We start from the raw sequence: 16,895 nt of genomic DNA on the forward strand, positions 1-16,895 counted from the left end.
GAGAAAGAGATAATGGTTACTGTGGATGGACAGGCTAGATGAGCTATTTGGCTTTTATCTGCCGTCATGTTTTCTATGTTTATATCTTCTTGCTTAAAGACTAAAGCAAATAATTCATTCCTTCCTCAGTACCTTTTTTGTTTCTTGATGATCTAGTGGTACCAAAGATTCCCTCACAGGCTTTCTGCTTCTGATGTACCTGAAAAAAGTTGTTATTATGAGTTTTTGCCTCTGTGGCAAGTTTCTCTTTTATATTCTTTATTAGTCTTTTTTATCAATGCTTTGCATCTAACTTGCTAGTACTTATGTTGCTTATTTTCTTAATTTGAATCCTTTTTTCCATTTTTGAAGGTTGTTCTTTTGGCTCTGATAGTTGGTTTTTTTTTTTTCTTTTCTCCTTTTAACCATGCTGGCTGTCATCTTCTCTTCTTTCCACCTTTAATATGTGCAATACATCTGATCTGGGCTTCCAAAATAATATTTCTAAACAACATTCATTCCTGATTTAAAGTCTTAACCTTTGTAGCTGATCTCTTTTAGCTTCTTTTTAACCATCTTCCTCATTTTATCATATGTTGTTTGTGCCCTATACATAAAAGAGGGAATTGAGTCTACCAGAGAGAACACGCTGGAAACAAAACAACAAGGTAGAGTCTCTATGGGCCAAAATACTGGAAACAAATGGAACGGATACGAAGATCGGCATCTACTACCGACCTCCAGGGCAGTCCGAAGAGGCTGATAGAGAAATGACAGATGAGATTAAACACGAATGCAAGGGAGGCAACACAGTTATCATGGGCAACTTCAATTATCCAGGGATAGATTGGAATATAGGCAACACCAGCTGCAGTAGGGAGACCAAGTTCCTGGATGCTGTAGGGGGGAAAGAATAAGAACCCCCAGAGAAAGCATAGGATATAAGGAAACCCAGCATCCCAAAAAAGTAGATTTCATAAGAATAAAATTAACAAAAATACATAAATTACAATCAAAATAGAAAAATGAAAATAAAGTGATAAAAGAAAAATTAAACAAGAATCAAATCAAACAAAAGACAATCCTGTTGGCTAACATAAAAGCAGTCATGATATTAGCAGCTCACCAAGAGGATGTTTATGAAGCCTGTGTACTGTCAAGAAGTAAATGCAGCTTCTCTTTTGTATTACATAAACAAATATTTATTTTTATTTTATTTAATTCATTTTCTATCCCGTTCTCCTCAAAGAGATCAGAATTGGTTACAGGTTAGCATACAATGTGCATAACATACAGTCAGACAGGTCACAATTTGTCATCCTTATGAAACATCGTATTCATCCTAACTTTAAACCGGGGGTGTCAAAAGGCCCTCCTTGAGGGCCGCAATCCAGTCGGGTTTTCAGGATTTCCGCAGTGAATATGCATGAGATCTATTAGCATACAATGAAAGCAGTGCATGTAAATAGATCTCATGCACATTCATTGGGGAAATCCTGAAAACCCGACTGGATTGAGGCCCTCGAGGAGCCACTTTGACACCCCTGCTTTAAACAGAGGATCTCGTGCCATATACATTATGTATACATTTCTTTTTTTCCCTATATGGCATTAGCAAGGGGATTTAGGAGGAGAGGTAAGTTTTGTTGTGTTTTTTTTTTTTTTTTTTTTTTTTTTTTAAATCATTTTTTCTAAAGTTTAGCAGCCCTTCAAGGGATCAATAGTCTTAGTTTCATTGCAGGGGCACCAAGAGAAGGCCATCTGGATGCACCAGTTCTTGTCTAATTTTATGCAGTAAGTTGTCTTATTGGTTCAAAAGTTAAGAAATACAACATGGTATATCAGCAAATTCTGTTAACTTAATTGGCCCTAATAGTTTGATTAAAAGTTTAGAGCTATGGTTTCCTTAAAGCAGGTATTGCTTTGTCATTGGCTGGCTAAAATCATTTTGTCCCAAGTGTACATTTTTCATGTTGAATGTTTTAGTCCATTTGTAAAATTTGTACAAGCTATTATGCAGTCAGACTTGCACATTTAAGGGAGTACATTTTACAGCAGCCTACATAGTATATTTTGGAGGAGTTTCTCCCAAACTATTGCCTCAAAGTTTGCCCCAAAGTATTATGCAGATTTTCAAAGTAAACTTTGCTAAGTTAGGGGTCCTTTTACTAAGGTGAGCTGACCAATTTAGCGCACGCTAAATGCTAAAGCACCCATTATATTCTATGGGCGCCTTGACATTTACCCCCTCTTTTACGAAACTATGCTAGCGTTTTTTAGCGCAGAGAGCCGCGCTGAATGGCCCATGCTGCTCCCGATGCTCATAGCAACTCAATGAGTGTCGGGAGCAGCGCGGGCCATTCAGTGTGGCTCTCTGCGCTAAAAAAACGCTCGCGCGATATCGTAGAAGAGGGGGTTAGTGTGTGCTAAGTTGGTTAGTACGCCTTAGTAAAAGGACCCCTTGGCTTTGAAAAGTACTGCACACACTTTATAACTGTTAAAATATGTGTGTAATTTTGAAGAAATTTACCCACAATTTTAAAAAGTCAAAAAGGTGCATGTAAATATATCTTTTCCCATCAGCAGGAGCACCTATAAAAAGTGTGGGAGAAAAAAAAACATGTATATTACAAGCGCAGTTTTTTATAAGACAAACATTTCTGTGTATAAAATGTTGCTTTTACCTGCAGAAATGCCTTTTAAAATTGCCATGTTAGATGTCCTGATTAAAAAAAAATACCATTTAACATGTTCATCTAATTTGTACCTAAGAAAAAAGTATGCAGATTCACTTCTGAAAATATACCCACACATTTACACCTGTTACATTGTATACATCGAAATTAAAAAAAAAAACTGTATACATACTATAAAAAATTTAAAAGTACATGCACGAGTCCAAACCCTACTCTGGCTCTGCTTCAGGAACAGTTTCCTAGCCACATAAAAAAGTATGTACTAAATAGCAGTGCTATGCTTAGAACTGGCTTTGATAATTATCCCCTTCAAGGGCAATTACCCACCCCTATATCAGAGTAAAAGTATGTAAATTGTACACTGAGAGGGGACTTTATCAAGGGTGCTAACCATGTCCATTATATTTCTATGGGCATGTTTAGCATTTAACGCACACTAGCGCAATAACATCTGTTGATGAATTCCCCCTTGATTTTGCTTGGTGTTTCATGGAGGCGTTCCTGATGCAGGTTTAGGTCAAGGGAGCAACAGTGTACTGAGTTTTGCCAGTAAAGGTGCCTACACTAAGCACTGGAGAGAGGAATGTTCTTTGGAAAATTAACATAAAAAAGAAAGTGAGAGAGAGATTTGAAAAGAGGAGTCAAAGTTATTTTACTTATTTGCATTTTAATTTTGGTGCAATACATTTTTGCCTGCATCTTGTACACAGTCTGCAGTTTTGTTTGTTTCTCCTGCTTGGTTTTTTCTGCAGACAAAGTTGGACTTTCTCCTTTGTTTTGTAACTAAGTTGTGATGACATTAATATAGTGCTTCAGCATATGTGTGTAGGGGAGGGGAAGGTTTTTTGTTGTTGTTGTTGGGTTTTTTTTTTTAAAGCAAACCCCTCTTGATATATCATCACCAGAAGCACCAGTGAGCATGTGCCGTTCCGTTATTGACCATACTAGGGTTTGGTTCTAGAATACAGAATAAGATAATACAGACACCAGAATCTCATTGTGGTTCAGCAGTATTTTTTGACTAGCCAGTTTCTTCTGCTCTTTTTGTCTTCCAGCTCAGTTGAACAGAGGCACCATGAGCTATCTGGGAATTTAGTGTTTGTGTTTTTTGTTTAAACACCCTGTACACACCACCTTCCCCACGCTTTGGAATGGCAACCTTTAGACAGGACCTGCAGACTGAGAGCTCTTTCCGGAACCCAATATGTTTGTATCCTAAGTTTAATCACTAGGTTTCACTATTGATTAGTGCACAGAGGCCTGGCCTGTGCATGTTTCATTTGTAGACCAGGAAGCACAAGCCATGCATGGGAGGTTTTTTGCTCCTAGGTTGTACATTGAGCGACACTGTGTGCTTCCTATAGCAGAGCATGGTATAGCTGAAACCAAAATGTGATTGAGCTTCCACTGTAAAGGATATAAAGTGACACTCAGGTGACACTCAGCAAGCCAGCTATGTTAAAACAACAATACCTGCTTTAAAGAATATGTCACAGTAATCTGCTGTCAGTTATTTTATAATTCATGTAATTTTACTTTTGCAACATGGCTCAATATATTTTCCCTAAATGGAAACGTGGTCCTCTTCAATTGAACTGTTGAAGAAATCATGGTTGTTGGTTGGTTGTTTTTTTTTTTTAATTCTCAAAAGTTTAGCTTGCTTAAAACAATGACAAGCTTTGCTTCAATTAATTCCAGCTACCTGTTGATTGATTCACAGGATAAACTCAAAGAATGTTGCTGAGTTTTTGAATATCTCTAGCCATAGTTTTTGCTTAACTTGATCCCACTATTTTGAGGTTATTTCACTAGCCTAGGCTTTATTGAGCCATGTTGTTTGCACATTTCGTAGAATAAAATCTGCATGATGCCATTAATTTGATATAGATGTATATTTTACATAAGATAGCATAATGATTTTACACAGTAATTTAAGACACCTGCACTTTTTGAGATGTTCTGCCTTGGTTACTGGCCTTGATTTGAATTGCTTTGCCTTTTCTCATGCAATACTTTAGCAACCTCATTGAATTCTGGGACCACTGCCACAGTGGGCTTGTTGCGAGATGGGATTGAGCTAGTGGTGGCCAGTGTTGGGGACAGTCGAGCAATTCTGTGTCGCAAAGGGAAAGCTCAAAAATTGACCATAGATCATACTCCAGAAAGGAAAGAAGAGAAGGAGAGGTATGTTCTGGTTTCAGCCAGCTGCATTTGTAGATTTTCATTCATGTTTTTTCCACATTTGGGGTTGGTCTATATATGTTCTTCCCACTTGAATATGTTAAAAAGGCAGTAGCTGTTCCCCCCCCCAACTCCCTCCCCTGCCTTTTGACTATACGTAGATGCTTTAAGAGGCAGTTATCAAAAGCATATCTGTGCAGGAGTAACCTGTTTAAAAATGTTTTTTATGCTATATAGGCCCGGATTCTAAACTGGTGCCGATATCGGCGGCCATCTTAAAAGCAGCCACCGATCACATGTCTATCATGCATTGGCGCTGGTTTCAGAATTGTGCCGATGCAAAAGATGGGCACCAGAAATGTAGGCCAGGGTTTTCCGGGCCTACATTTCTGGTGCCTATCTTCATGTAAATCATGCCTAAGTAGGCGCTTTAGGCTGCCTAACTCCACGTCTGGTGTTAGCCATGCCTACTTTGTCATTCGATAGCCTAAAGCATCTATGTAGGTGCGATTCTGGTGCCAATTTTCTAGACACTAGTAGGCGTCTCAAATCTCATTTTTAACGGAAGTATGGACGCCTACCAGTGCCTAGAAAATTGGCGCCAGTTCGAGAATTCAGGCTTGAGGCCAGATTTTTATAAATGGCTTCTAAATCGATAGGTGCCTATGAAAACAGCACCTACTCCATATCATTCAAAGTTGGGCGCCGTTTATAAAATTGCACCTATATTAAGTTAGGTGCCGGTAAGCGTCTGCAACTTAAGTGCCGGTAAATTAAGCCAGAGTTTTCTTGGCCTAAAATACTGGCGCCTAATTCATTCCATGCTCAAACGCCACGCCTTAACCATGTCCATTTTTTTGGTAGGTGCCAGTGGACGCCTCAGTGTAGATGCCTACATGGCAGCTAACGAGTTAAGACGTGTAGTCCAAAATTTACATTTTTTAATTGGTTTTCAATGGCGCTTTCAATAATCTGCGCCAATTAACCAGTTAAAAAAATTAAGTTAGATGCCTAACTTGGTAGGTACCATTTATAGAATCAGGTCCATAGTGCTACTACTTGTATACGTTTTATGTGCATATAGGGGAAGCATTTCTTGGGCTGAGTTGACACTTATGTATATAACTTCACACAGGAAAAAACCCCACACAAATAGCAGGTGCACATTTGTGCATATACTTTTCTAAGCGTTTGAAAATTGCTCTAAATATACAGATTAAACCGAAGTGTACATTTACCTTTACATTACTGCTTTTCAGCATCTACCTACTTAAAAAGACTAAATCTGCAAATAATTTGGGGACAGATGCTTAGACGTCACAAAGTAAAAACAGCAGCATAAAAACAAAGTAGTATTTCAAAACATAGGGCCAGGTTCTCAAAATTTAAGGTTGCCTTTAATGTGGTCATGCGTGTATTTTAGCAGAGGATTATCAAAACGGCTTACCCTGGTCTTTTCTGAGCTTCCTTAACAGTCTCCGATTCTGCCATGCAAATGGGGCTTATCAGTATTTGAACGAGCACTCCGGTGGATTCTTCAACATTGCCAAATGATTCTCCAAGCGTGGCGTCTGCTTTTGGCAACCAAAAATCAACGACTGGTCCGGGAGTGCTGGTGCTGTGAAAAGTGCCTCTCTGGCATGTGTTTTGACTGTGGCTTTTGAAAAAACAAAACACGATTCACATAAAGTATAGCCTTTTTTTGAGGGGGGGGGAGGTAAACAAAAGCACGCTTCTTGAACACGTGTTTTATAGCCGTGTATTATATGTTTCTGGCTATGGTTCATGATAAAATTTGACATGAAAAACAAAAACGAATTACAGCAGTTTTGGGGGGAGAAAAGGCTTGGCTTGTTGGAAGCCAACGTTGCATCTCCCCTCCCTTCTCTTCATCCAGTAGCTCTGACATGCCTATGATTGACACACAGCTTATGGCGTTGCTTTTCCTGACACATGCCCACATTTATGCTTCTTTTGTGGTGCTTTCTGTGCATATGCCAATCGCTGCCACCAGCGAATCATCTCGTGTAAATTTAGCAAATCTTCGCTACGCCAACCTCATTTGAATGCATGTTTTTTTTGAGAATGGCTCGCCTTTTTGAAATTGCTACAATCACGACTGCGACAGCAGCCCATCAGTTTTTATCGTGAAGTTTTGAGAATCTGACCCATAGAGTCAAAGACATCTTAGAAGCTCTTGCTTACTCTCCTACTGCTCAGAGAACACCACCTTTTAACTAGGTACTTGCATAGCGTTGGCCATGCCCTGAGTCAGCAGCAAATGCTTTGCTGAATAAGGCTGCCCCCATTTCCACTCATTGGGATATAATAAGGTGGTAGTTGTACTCCAGGACTGGTCTGGACAGCATCTGCATTTCCAAAATCTGCATGTAATAAGCTTGTCTTGGTGCTCTCTTTGACAATATCAAAGTCCTATATGGAGCATGAAGAGAGGTACATAGAGACATGAGACATACACCACCATCATCTGAGCCGTTCACAGCCTCAGGCTGAACTAATCCCAGATATTCAGTGCTGGGTTATGTGCGGCTTCCAACGTTGAATATCTGGATCTCAGATGTTAACTGAGTGCCAGTTGATATTCAGATCAGTGCTCGGTTAATGTCACCATATAAAATTAGGACAGCCTTTTTGCTGTCGTAACTTTATATAGTTTTATGGCTGGTTAGCAGGCTGAAAATTGCTGCTAAAGTATTAAAATTGTGCCCTTCCCCCTCTGGACTTCCCTAAGCTAGCTGGTTAGGGAATGGCTGGTTAGCAGGGATATTCAATAGCATTTATCAGCTAAATGCCACTGAATATCCCCTGATAGTCCCTCCTAGCTGTTTAAATGACTTTGAATATTGAGCGGACAGGTTTTATGAGAGTTCAGAGATTACGGTGGTTTTATAATGGAACCCAAAGTTATGGTCATCTCTATATATAATCTTTGTGTTCTGGACAGGATCAAGAAATGTGGTGGCTTTGTTGTTTGGAACAGTTTAGGACAGCCCAATGTAAATGGGAGACTTGCTATGACACGTAGTATTGGAGACTTGGACCTAAAAGGCACCGGTGTGATAGCTGAGCCTGAAACCAAAAGAATTCAGGTAAGAAAGCTCTTATTAATGGATGCTGAGAGGAAGAATTTAAAATAATACAACTGGCTGGATAACTTGTCATGGCTATTTGTTCAACAATAAAAGATGGTCTTAAAACTTATTGTGTTTTCCCAATCAAAGTAACTCACATCAAATAAAGGGACCAAACACTACACCTTATTACTCATTGTTATCTTTGAAGGCAGCCGCTCTGAATGAAATCCTAGTGTGTACTAAATCTTGCTTCCCTGATGCAGCCAGAAGAAGTGAAACATATTACTATGTCAGAGGCTATTCTGAAGAATCGCAACTCATATTTGAGATAAGTGTGGTTTTGTATCTAATTAGAATTGTGTGTTTAATTGAATTGATCTGTAGACTGAGAATATTTAAGCTCTTCATAAGTAAGGAGTATGGGACAATAATTTATGAAAAATTGGAGGACTGATGACAAATTGGGTATGATCCAAAGTCTGCATGAATGTATCACTTCTTTGAATGAAACCTATCTGAAGGTCCTCATTAGATAACAATGAGTAATAAGGCATAGTGTTTGGTCCCTTTATTTGATATGGATTATTGGATCATCAGGCTAACAAGAATGGTGTAAGGAGTTTTGGTTGGAATAGTAACATAGTAGATGACGGCATGGTCCATCCAGTCCATCCAGTCTGCCCAACCTGATTCAATTTAAATTTTTTTTTTTTTTCTTCTTCTTAGCTATTTCTGGGCGAGAATCCAAAGCTTTACCCGGTACTATGCTTGGGTTCCAACTGCCGAAATCTCTGTTAAGACTTACTCCAGCCCATCTACACCCTCCCAGCCATTGAAGCCCTCCCCTGCCCATCCTCCACCAAACGGCCATACACAGACACAGACCGTACAAGTCTGCCCAGTAACTGGCCTAGTTCAATATTTAATATTATTTTCTGATTCTAAATCTTCTGTGTTCATCCCACGCTTCTTTGAACTCAGTCACAGTCACAGAATAAATTGATTAGCCAGCTTAGATGGCTGTTTGGAAGACAACTACTTATGCACACCTTTAGTTAAACAGGGCTTTCTGCCTGCTAAAAAGTAAACACAATTATCAAGTGGGGAGGTTGAGGGGTTTACGGTTTATTTAAAATACTAATATACCGTCTTTCAAAAATATCAAAGCAATGTACAAACTAATAAAATTTAAAAAAGAGCTCCATTATAAAAAAGGAAAGTTTCAAACAAACAGAAACACAATCAAACCAAATTTAAAAATTATTATAATAAAAATTTTTTAATTCTTCTGAGAAATAAATAGCCATACCACTACTATTTTAGTGTTATTTTTATTATATGATAATATATACCAGAAAGAATAAAAATAATAATGAAATTAAAGAAACCACAGTATAAAAGCTTTGGTAGGTGCATGTAAACTCTTCAATGTACCTATCATAAAAATAAATCCTAAACAGATCATCATTGATTCCCCCTCACCACTTTCTACCATTATCAGAACAGCAGAACAGCAAAAAAGAAAACAATCTACCCTTTTCATAGATACTCCATCTCCTAATGCCACAGTAAGTAGATCTGCAGTTACCCAATTGCCAGTTCTGAAATTTCGTCCACAGGCTCTGAGCATCACACAATTATATTTAAGTGTAGTTAAATGATACATCTCATACCGTCCTTTCATTTTCTGCAGAACCACCCTCAAATCCGAGCATGATGACTGCTTCCATTGAGCTAGAAGGGCCAACTGCACTATCACAATGCCCATTCGTAATAACATGTCTTCTCCCTCGGCCAACCCATACACAGACGTAATCGATAAAGCCACCTCTGTAGAGGGGACAATCCCTCATATATTTCAGTTTCACTCTCTGACTATCTTTTAAGCATTTATAAATTTGTGAGGTAGCCCCCTTCTGCAATGTAGGCCAATTCCCTCAGTATACCAGAGTGTCAAGGAGCAATAAACCATGCCTATCCTGCAGGTCACAAAATCAGGTTTCAGGTTTATTTAAAATTTGATTATTTATTTAATTTATTTATTTCTAAAATTTATAGACCGCCTATTCCTAAGCAGTTAACAGTAAAAATATTCACAGTAGTTCCAGACAAAATACATAAACATCTTCAATTACAGCACAAGCATATTAGCAGTATCCCTCAAAAATTGGGGAAGCAGTGTATTAGCAAACAGTGCTACATTAAATCATCTCAATCACAATTCAAAGTATCCAGACTGACTGGCAGAGCAAAATCAGAAAAAGGCCTCAACATATAGCTCGGTCTTTAACATTTTTCTAAACTTTGGCCAGTCAGAACAGGTCCTCAGGATGCGGGTAAGATAATTCCACAACTTCACTCTTGCCACAGACATCATTGCAGTTCTAAATTTAGCATATCGGACAACATTTTCCTTCATAGAGGTCAGTCTCATAATACCTTCTGACCTCAACGTCCTCCCTGGCTGGTACACCTCCTACAAATTCTGATAGTTTGATGGCACATAGCCATACAAACTATGATGAACTATTGATAACATCTTAAAACAAACTCTTTGAGCCACCGGTAACCAATGCAGTTTCTTTAACACTGGAGTAATATGTTTTCTGCACAAAATACCCAGAATCAGCCTAGCCACTGAGTTCATCAACTGTTGCAATGCTTTACATTGAACCTTTGCCAAACCCAAATAAAGCATATAGATTTCTAAGCAATGTACATGATAAAAGCAGGGACATAATATTGCAGCTTAAAATATGGACAAAATCAGATGAGGACTAACCTGATACAGAAGGGACGGGGTAGAATTACAATAATTATAGAAAAGAGACAAATAAGGGAAGTACAATTGGGTTAATAGAGGTTTAGGGGGTCAGGGATTGACTGGGGACCTGGAGTGAAGAATTAAATTGTACTAGTACAGCAGAGATGCTTAAACATAGTCCACTTAATATTCCCAAATTATCTATTGCTCAGGAAAATTGAATACAAGTTTTCATTAAGAACACATATTTAACCATGAAGAGCACAATTAGCTATGGATAGGAAATGTCCCAAATGTAAAGTGAAAAAGGCTCATCTGGGTCATATGTTTTGACACTATACCTCAGTTGCAACTTTTTGGAAAAAGACTTTGGTTCTATTGTCAATCATTATATTCCAGAGTTATTACCTTTTTGCCCCATAATATGCTTTTTCAGGGAGGGTCAGGTTTCTTTTGCTTGCTGAGGCTCACCAAACTTTTGGAGAAGAGAACCATTTTATATTGTTGGAGGAGTGAATGCCCTCCATCTTTTATTCATTGGAAGCATTCTCTTTTCAAACTGGCTCTTATGGAATGTAAAGATGCTGGAAACTATGATGGAAGATAGGACACAATTTCAAACTTTATGAAAACCTTATTGGAAGAGTCACTCTCACATAGGGAGCATGGTCTTTTCTTTAATAGGTAATCAGGTTCTTCTTTTGGACAATCTCCTTTTCTGTATACTTATTTATTCATTTATCTATTTTCTTTGCACCCGACATGGTGTACTCATGCTCCTTGTTCTTTTTGCCCAAATGCAGTATTATGCTATATAGTATGCCATGTTAGTGGTGGTTTTATATTATTCTGTTTGTTGCTCAGTTATATTTTATGTACGACATTTATGGATAAGAATATGCCAGTATGCATACCCTAATTCAGGGGTGTCCAACCTCAACCCTCGCCAGGTTGGTTTTTCAGGATTTCCCAAATTAATATGCATGAGATCTATTTGCATGCAGTGGAAGCAGTGCATGCAAATATATATCACTAGTCTTTAAGCCCATTACATTAACGGGTGCCAGAATAGATGTCTGTCTGTCTTTCTTTCTTTATGTCTCTCTACCTCCTGCTGTATTTCTCTCTCCCTGACCCCCTTTCTCTGTCCCTCTTCCTGCCCCTGTGTCTTTCTTCCTTTCTTTCTTTCTGTCTCCCTTCCTCCCGCTGTCTGTCTGTCTTTATTTCTATCTGTCTCTCTCCCTGCTCCATATGTAACATTCCCCCCCTTCATTTCCCTGTACAGCAGCATTTCCCTCCCCCGACCTCACTTCCCTGTGCAGCAACAGAAGCAGTATTTCACTCTCCGTCCACTTCTCTGAGCAGCAGCGGTATTTACCTTCCCCCTACAGGTCTCTGTGCAGCACCATTTCCACCAACCCCCCCTTTGCTTCCCATGGTCTGGCCTACCATCGCACTCACTGTAAGAGATTGAGAGGGCACAGCAGGAAAAACGGCACTACTGGTAGAAGTTTATTTTTAAGTTTAAAGTTGCCGCCGCGGCTCCTCTCACGATTGCTGCCTGCATCGGAAGCCTTCTCCGACGCAGGTGCGGCTCGTGAGAGGAGCCGCCGCAGCACCTTTAATCTTAAAAATAAACTTCTACCGGTAGTGCCGCTTTTCCTGGATTTAGGTTTGCGCGAGGTGGAGAGCAGGGAGGCCAGCGGTTTCCAATTTGTTTTGTGGCCACCAGGTATAAGATTGCAAATAAGGCCCGTCTCTCATTTTACTTGCTCCCAAGCGCCAATTCTGTGCACGTGTCCGCCGCCAGTACTCCCAATGACCTCCTCGTGGTCCAATGCGGTCAGCCATAGCGATGTTTCTCTGGTGGTGGGTGAGTGAGGGGCAGCGTGTTTGGTGCCTCTGTCAATCGGCCCCTGCCACAGCTAAGCGCGCATGCGCACTCCTACCTGCGGGTCTCTACAGCTCACGGAAAATGGGAGCACGCAGGTGGGAGTGAGCATGCGCGCTTAAGGCTTTATTATATTAGATGCAAATTTGTCGGGGAGATTCTGAAAAACCGACTGGATTGTGGCCCTCGAGGACCAACATTGGACAACCCTGCTCTAGATTGTGGCCTAGGAAGGAGTGGCCTAATGGTTAGAGCTGCAGCCTCACATCCTGAGGTTGTGGGTTCAAGCCCTGCGTTGCTCCTTGTGACCCTGGGCAAGTCAATCAATTCTCCATGATCCCAGATAGATTGTGAGCCCACTGGGAGAGATAGGGACAAATGACTGAGTACCTGAATGTAAACCACTTAGACAATTATAGGCAATATATAAATAAATAAATATTACAAATTATTTTCTTTGTAACATGTTTTGGAGAACATACACTTCTTCCTCCATATTCGTAGAGATTAGGGGCAAAACCCATCCATGAATAACTTTTTGTTTTCATATTCACAGGGTTTGGGGTTATAGCCCTCACAAATACCAGAAAATCACGAATAATAAACCTTCCCTTCATATTTGTGAGCATAGATTGACTGAAAGAAAACAAGTTCTTGCATTGTACTGTACACTTTAGCAGTACAATTCAAGTGCTGTATTATAGAAATAACTATGTACAAGCATATACTGTACTGTAATCCCATTAAATCATGGTTCATATACAGTACTGTAATTTTTAATAATGTTAAAACATAATACTGTAACAAGTACCAATCACTTATTCTGGCGGTGTCTTCATCCTCGTTGTCCTGTACATGTTCTACATGTAGTGCAAGAGAAGATGGAGACAAAGAGGATAAGCAAGCACCAGGTGCCTCCTCAGGCAGTGGAAGTGGATCATCGGTGTTTTCATCATCATCATCCTGTACATGTTCCATAAGCGGTGGAGGAGGAAGAGGAGGAGATAAAGGAGGATGACTGCTTTTGAGTGGCTGATCTGGAAGAGGTGGATGGAGAGGCAGGCACTCTCGGTATCTTCTGGAAATACATTGTTATTTCAGTCTGGCTCTTCTGCTTCTTCATTTCTATATGGATGTATATATTGCTACTTCTACTAACTCCTTCACCTTCAAGGCACGTATAATGGATGGGTCGATGTCATAAAAAAGTCCATGACAGCATTGAACCTACGTAGACCTTCTGCAATATTGTCCAATGTAAACTTGTCTTCTAGCACTTCTTCTCCTCCATCCTCTTCCTCATCTAGCATTGTATCTCCTTCGGGAACAGTCAGGTCAATTAGGTTATTTTCTCTTAATTCAATGGCTCTGGTGTCTATTAAGTATTGAATATCACCAGATCTATAACTTGAAAGGCTTCCCCACCCACCTTTTTAACCAAGTCCACTATGTCTTTCATCATTTCTTTAACTAGCTCTGTGGTAATGACAGTGAACTCCTTTACACAACATTCAGGCCAAATATTCTTCCAGCACAAGTTCACTGTCTCTTGCTTGACAGCTTTCATCACTCTTTTGATAACATTGATGGCATCAGCGATAGTGAAATGCTTCCACATTTTCATGATGTTCTCCACATTAGGGTCTTCTTCCATTGCATGGACAATCCTCTCCCCTAAATACTGTGTCTCCTTATTACCTCCCTGGTCAAGATGCTGGATGAGAAAGACGTTGTGGTGGGGGGCATGTAGACGACCTCAACACCCTTTGTGTGGAACTCGTGTGGTTCTGGGTGTCCAGGGGCATTGTCCAATACCATCAGAACCTTGAATTCCTTTCCCTTACTAGCAAGGTATTTTCTTACTTAAGGCACAAAATGCTGATGAAGCCACTCAAGGAACAGTGCTCTAGTTGTCCAAGCCTTGTTGTGCATCCAGTAATCAGGCAGTTGGAACTTATCTTCATACAGTGTCTCTGGTGTAGCTGCAGCAAAACTCAGTCACACACTTCTCCGATGCTGCCGTTTGCCCAAGCACGCTGAAGCAAAGTGCTTAACTTTTCTCTCTGCACCCCAGTAAAACATTCACACATTTCTCTGATGCTGCCGTTTGCCTGACGTCGCTGAAGCAAAGTATTGAACTTATCTCTCGGCACCCCAGCAAAACACACACTTCTCCAATGCTGGTGTTTACCCGACCGCACTGAAAAAAGTCACCCCAGGATGATATCACTCAGGGGCAAGGTCAGCGAAATGAAATCCTCGAATATGGAGGGAGACCTGTATTATGTATTTTATATATTATTACTTCAGAAATTTATTAGTAAAAAAAGAAGATGTGAAAAAAATAGATTTTGCTTGGTTGTAGTTTTTGCCTTATAACAAGAAATCAATAAGAGAAATTTAATTTTTACAATGTTACTTGTTTGAAATTGCAGCTGCATCTAGCAGATGATGCCTTTCTGGTTCTCACAACCGATGGGATCAACTTCATTGTAAACAGCCAAGAAATATGTGACATAATTACACAGTGCCATGATCCGACTGAGGCAGCTCAAGTCCTCACTGAGCAGGTACTGCTGGTGATTTTTGAATACATTAACAAATCTTGTGCATGCAGAATAATGACACTGCAGTTAACATGCTAATGTGTCTGGTTCTTTGTATGTGTGTGTGTGTTTTGTTGCGCTTTTACAGTAGTTCTTACAGCAGGGTTGTCTAAAGCTATGAGTTTGGCACCCAAGTATAGGAACATGAATATATCAAATTTCAGAGCTCTTCAATAATTACATACTTAAGACGCACCTGACCATAAGATGCACCCTAGATTTAGATGAGGAAAACAAAAAAAATTTTGAACCAAATTCTCCCTGCCAGGCTCTGTACCCTGTCCCCCCTCTGGTGGTCTAGTGGTAGGCCGGGACAGGCACAAGGTGGGTAGGCCTAGGGACAGGCAGGCAGGCCTAGTGGCCTAGTGACAGTTAGGCAGGCAGGCCCCATACCCCCATGTACCCTAAATCATCCCCCAAACCCCCCCACATACCCCCCAGTACCTTTTTTAATCATATCCCTCCCTCCCTCCCTCCCTAGACGGTTTTTTTGGTGTTTTAAACATCCCCCGGTACCTTTTAAAATTCCTTCCTTTTTCGCTAGCTGTCTCCTATTTCTCAGCCAGCGGCGTGGAGGTCAGAATAGCACGGAAGTCAGGAGCAAAGTTTTCTACGCTCCTGCTTGGGCTCGCGCTGCTTTCTGAATGACTGCAATCAGTTCTCACGGGTCTCGAAGTGTTCGCAGCCATTCAGAAAGCAGCACATGCCCAAGCAGGAGCGCAGAAAGCCTTGCTCCTGTCCTCCGTGCTCTTCTGACCTCTGCGCTGCCAACTGGAAAATAAGAGGAGACAGCTAACGAGGAAGGGAGCATGCTGGACCACCAGGTTATTTGTAACAAGGCGGTGGGTGGGGTGTTTTAAAAAGGTGCGGTGGTCGGAGGAGTGTTTTTAAACGGTACGGGAGGAGGGTAATTTTTTGTACTTTCGCTATATAAGACGCACCGAGATTTCCACCCACTTTTGGGTGGGGAAAAAAATGCGTTTTATGGAGCGAAAAATATGGTACTTTTATAAGCCCTGTGTTGTGACAAATATGCTGATTGTCTGTGAGGGGTCAGACAGATCAGGTTTTCAGGATCCTCCATTTATATCAGTGGTCTCAAACTCGCAGCCTGGGAGCCACATGTGGCCCACCAGGTACTATTTTGAGGCCCTCGATATGTTTATCACAAAAGTAAAATAAAACAGCTTCTTGATCATATATGTCTCTTTAGCTAAATGCGCACCTTAATAAAAGAACCTCTTAATCTTAGTAGAAGTATAGGGTCACAACCTCTCCAACCTCATGCCGGCTCTGTAATATAAACAAAATAAATAAAAAAGACTTTTCCTCTCTCTTTTAGGACCTAGTTCACACCTAGGCCCTGATTCTACATAGTGCGTCCCGATTTTAGGCAGCTGTAGGCGTCCTACAGCTGTCTAATCAGCCAATCGGGATGCACGTTTTTTTTAAAAAATGCTCCCCAGGCAGGCTTTCTATATTGAAGGCGAGGCCCGCAAGACACCTAATCTCGCCTAAGGGCCTTAGGCGAACCTAGGCGGCCCTACGCGTCTCCCTAGTAGAGGAAGAGACGCTTACAATGTAGGCCAACAAAATGCTGGTCTACATTGTAAGTAGACGCGGCCGCTATACTTATTGCGGCAAGGGATCTCTCTGCTGCTATAAGTATACCGACTGCCCACC

The 16,895-nt window shown here is 40.5% G+C and overlaps 1 protein-coding gene across 1 annotated transcript in view; it reads left to right on the top strand.

Moving 5' to 3' along the window:
* The window catches only part of PPM1K (protein phosphatase, Mg2+/Mn2+ dependent 1K), a 69,820-nt gene that overhangs the window by 47,769 nt on the left and 5,156 nt on the right, over positions 1-16,895 (top strand). Inside the window, exons 4-6 of the mRNA XM_033959291.1 lie at positions 4,694-4,859; positions 7,822-7,966; positions 15,042-15,176. Of these exons, the coding sequence (XP_033815182.1) occupies positions 4,694-4,859; positions 7,822-7,966; positions 15,042-15,176 (446 nt within the window). The remainder of the gene's footprint in view (positions 1-4,693; positions 4,860-7,821; positions 7,967-15,041; positions 15,177-16,895) is intronic.

Source organism: Geotrypetes seraphini, chromosome 1, assembly GCF_902459505.1.
Source record: "Geotrypetes seraphini chromosome 1, aGeoSer1.1, whole genome shotgun sequence".
Classification (NCBI taxonomy): Eukaryota; Metazoa; Chordata; class Amphibia; order Gymnophiona; family Dermophiidae; genus Geotrypetes; species Geotrypetes seraphini.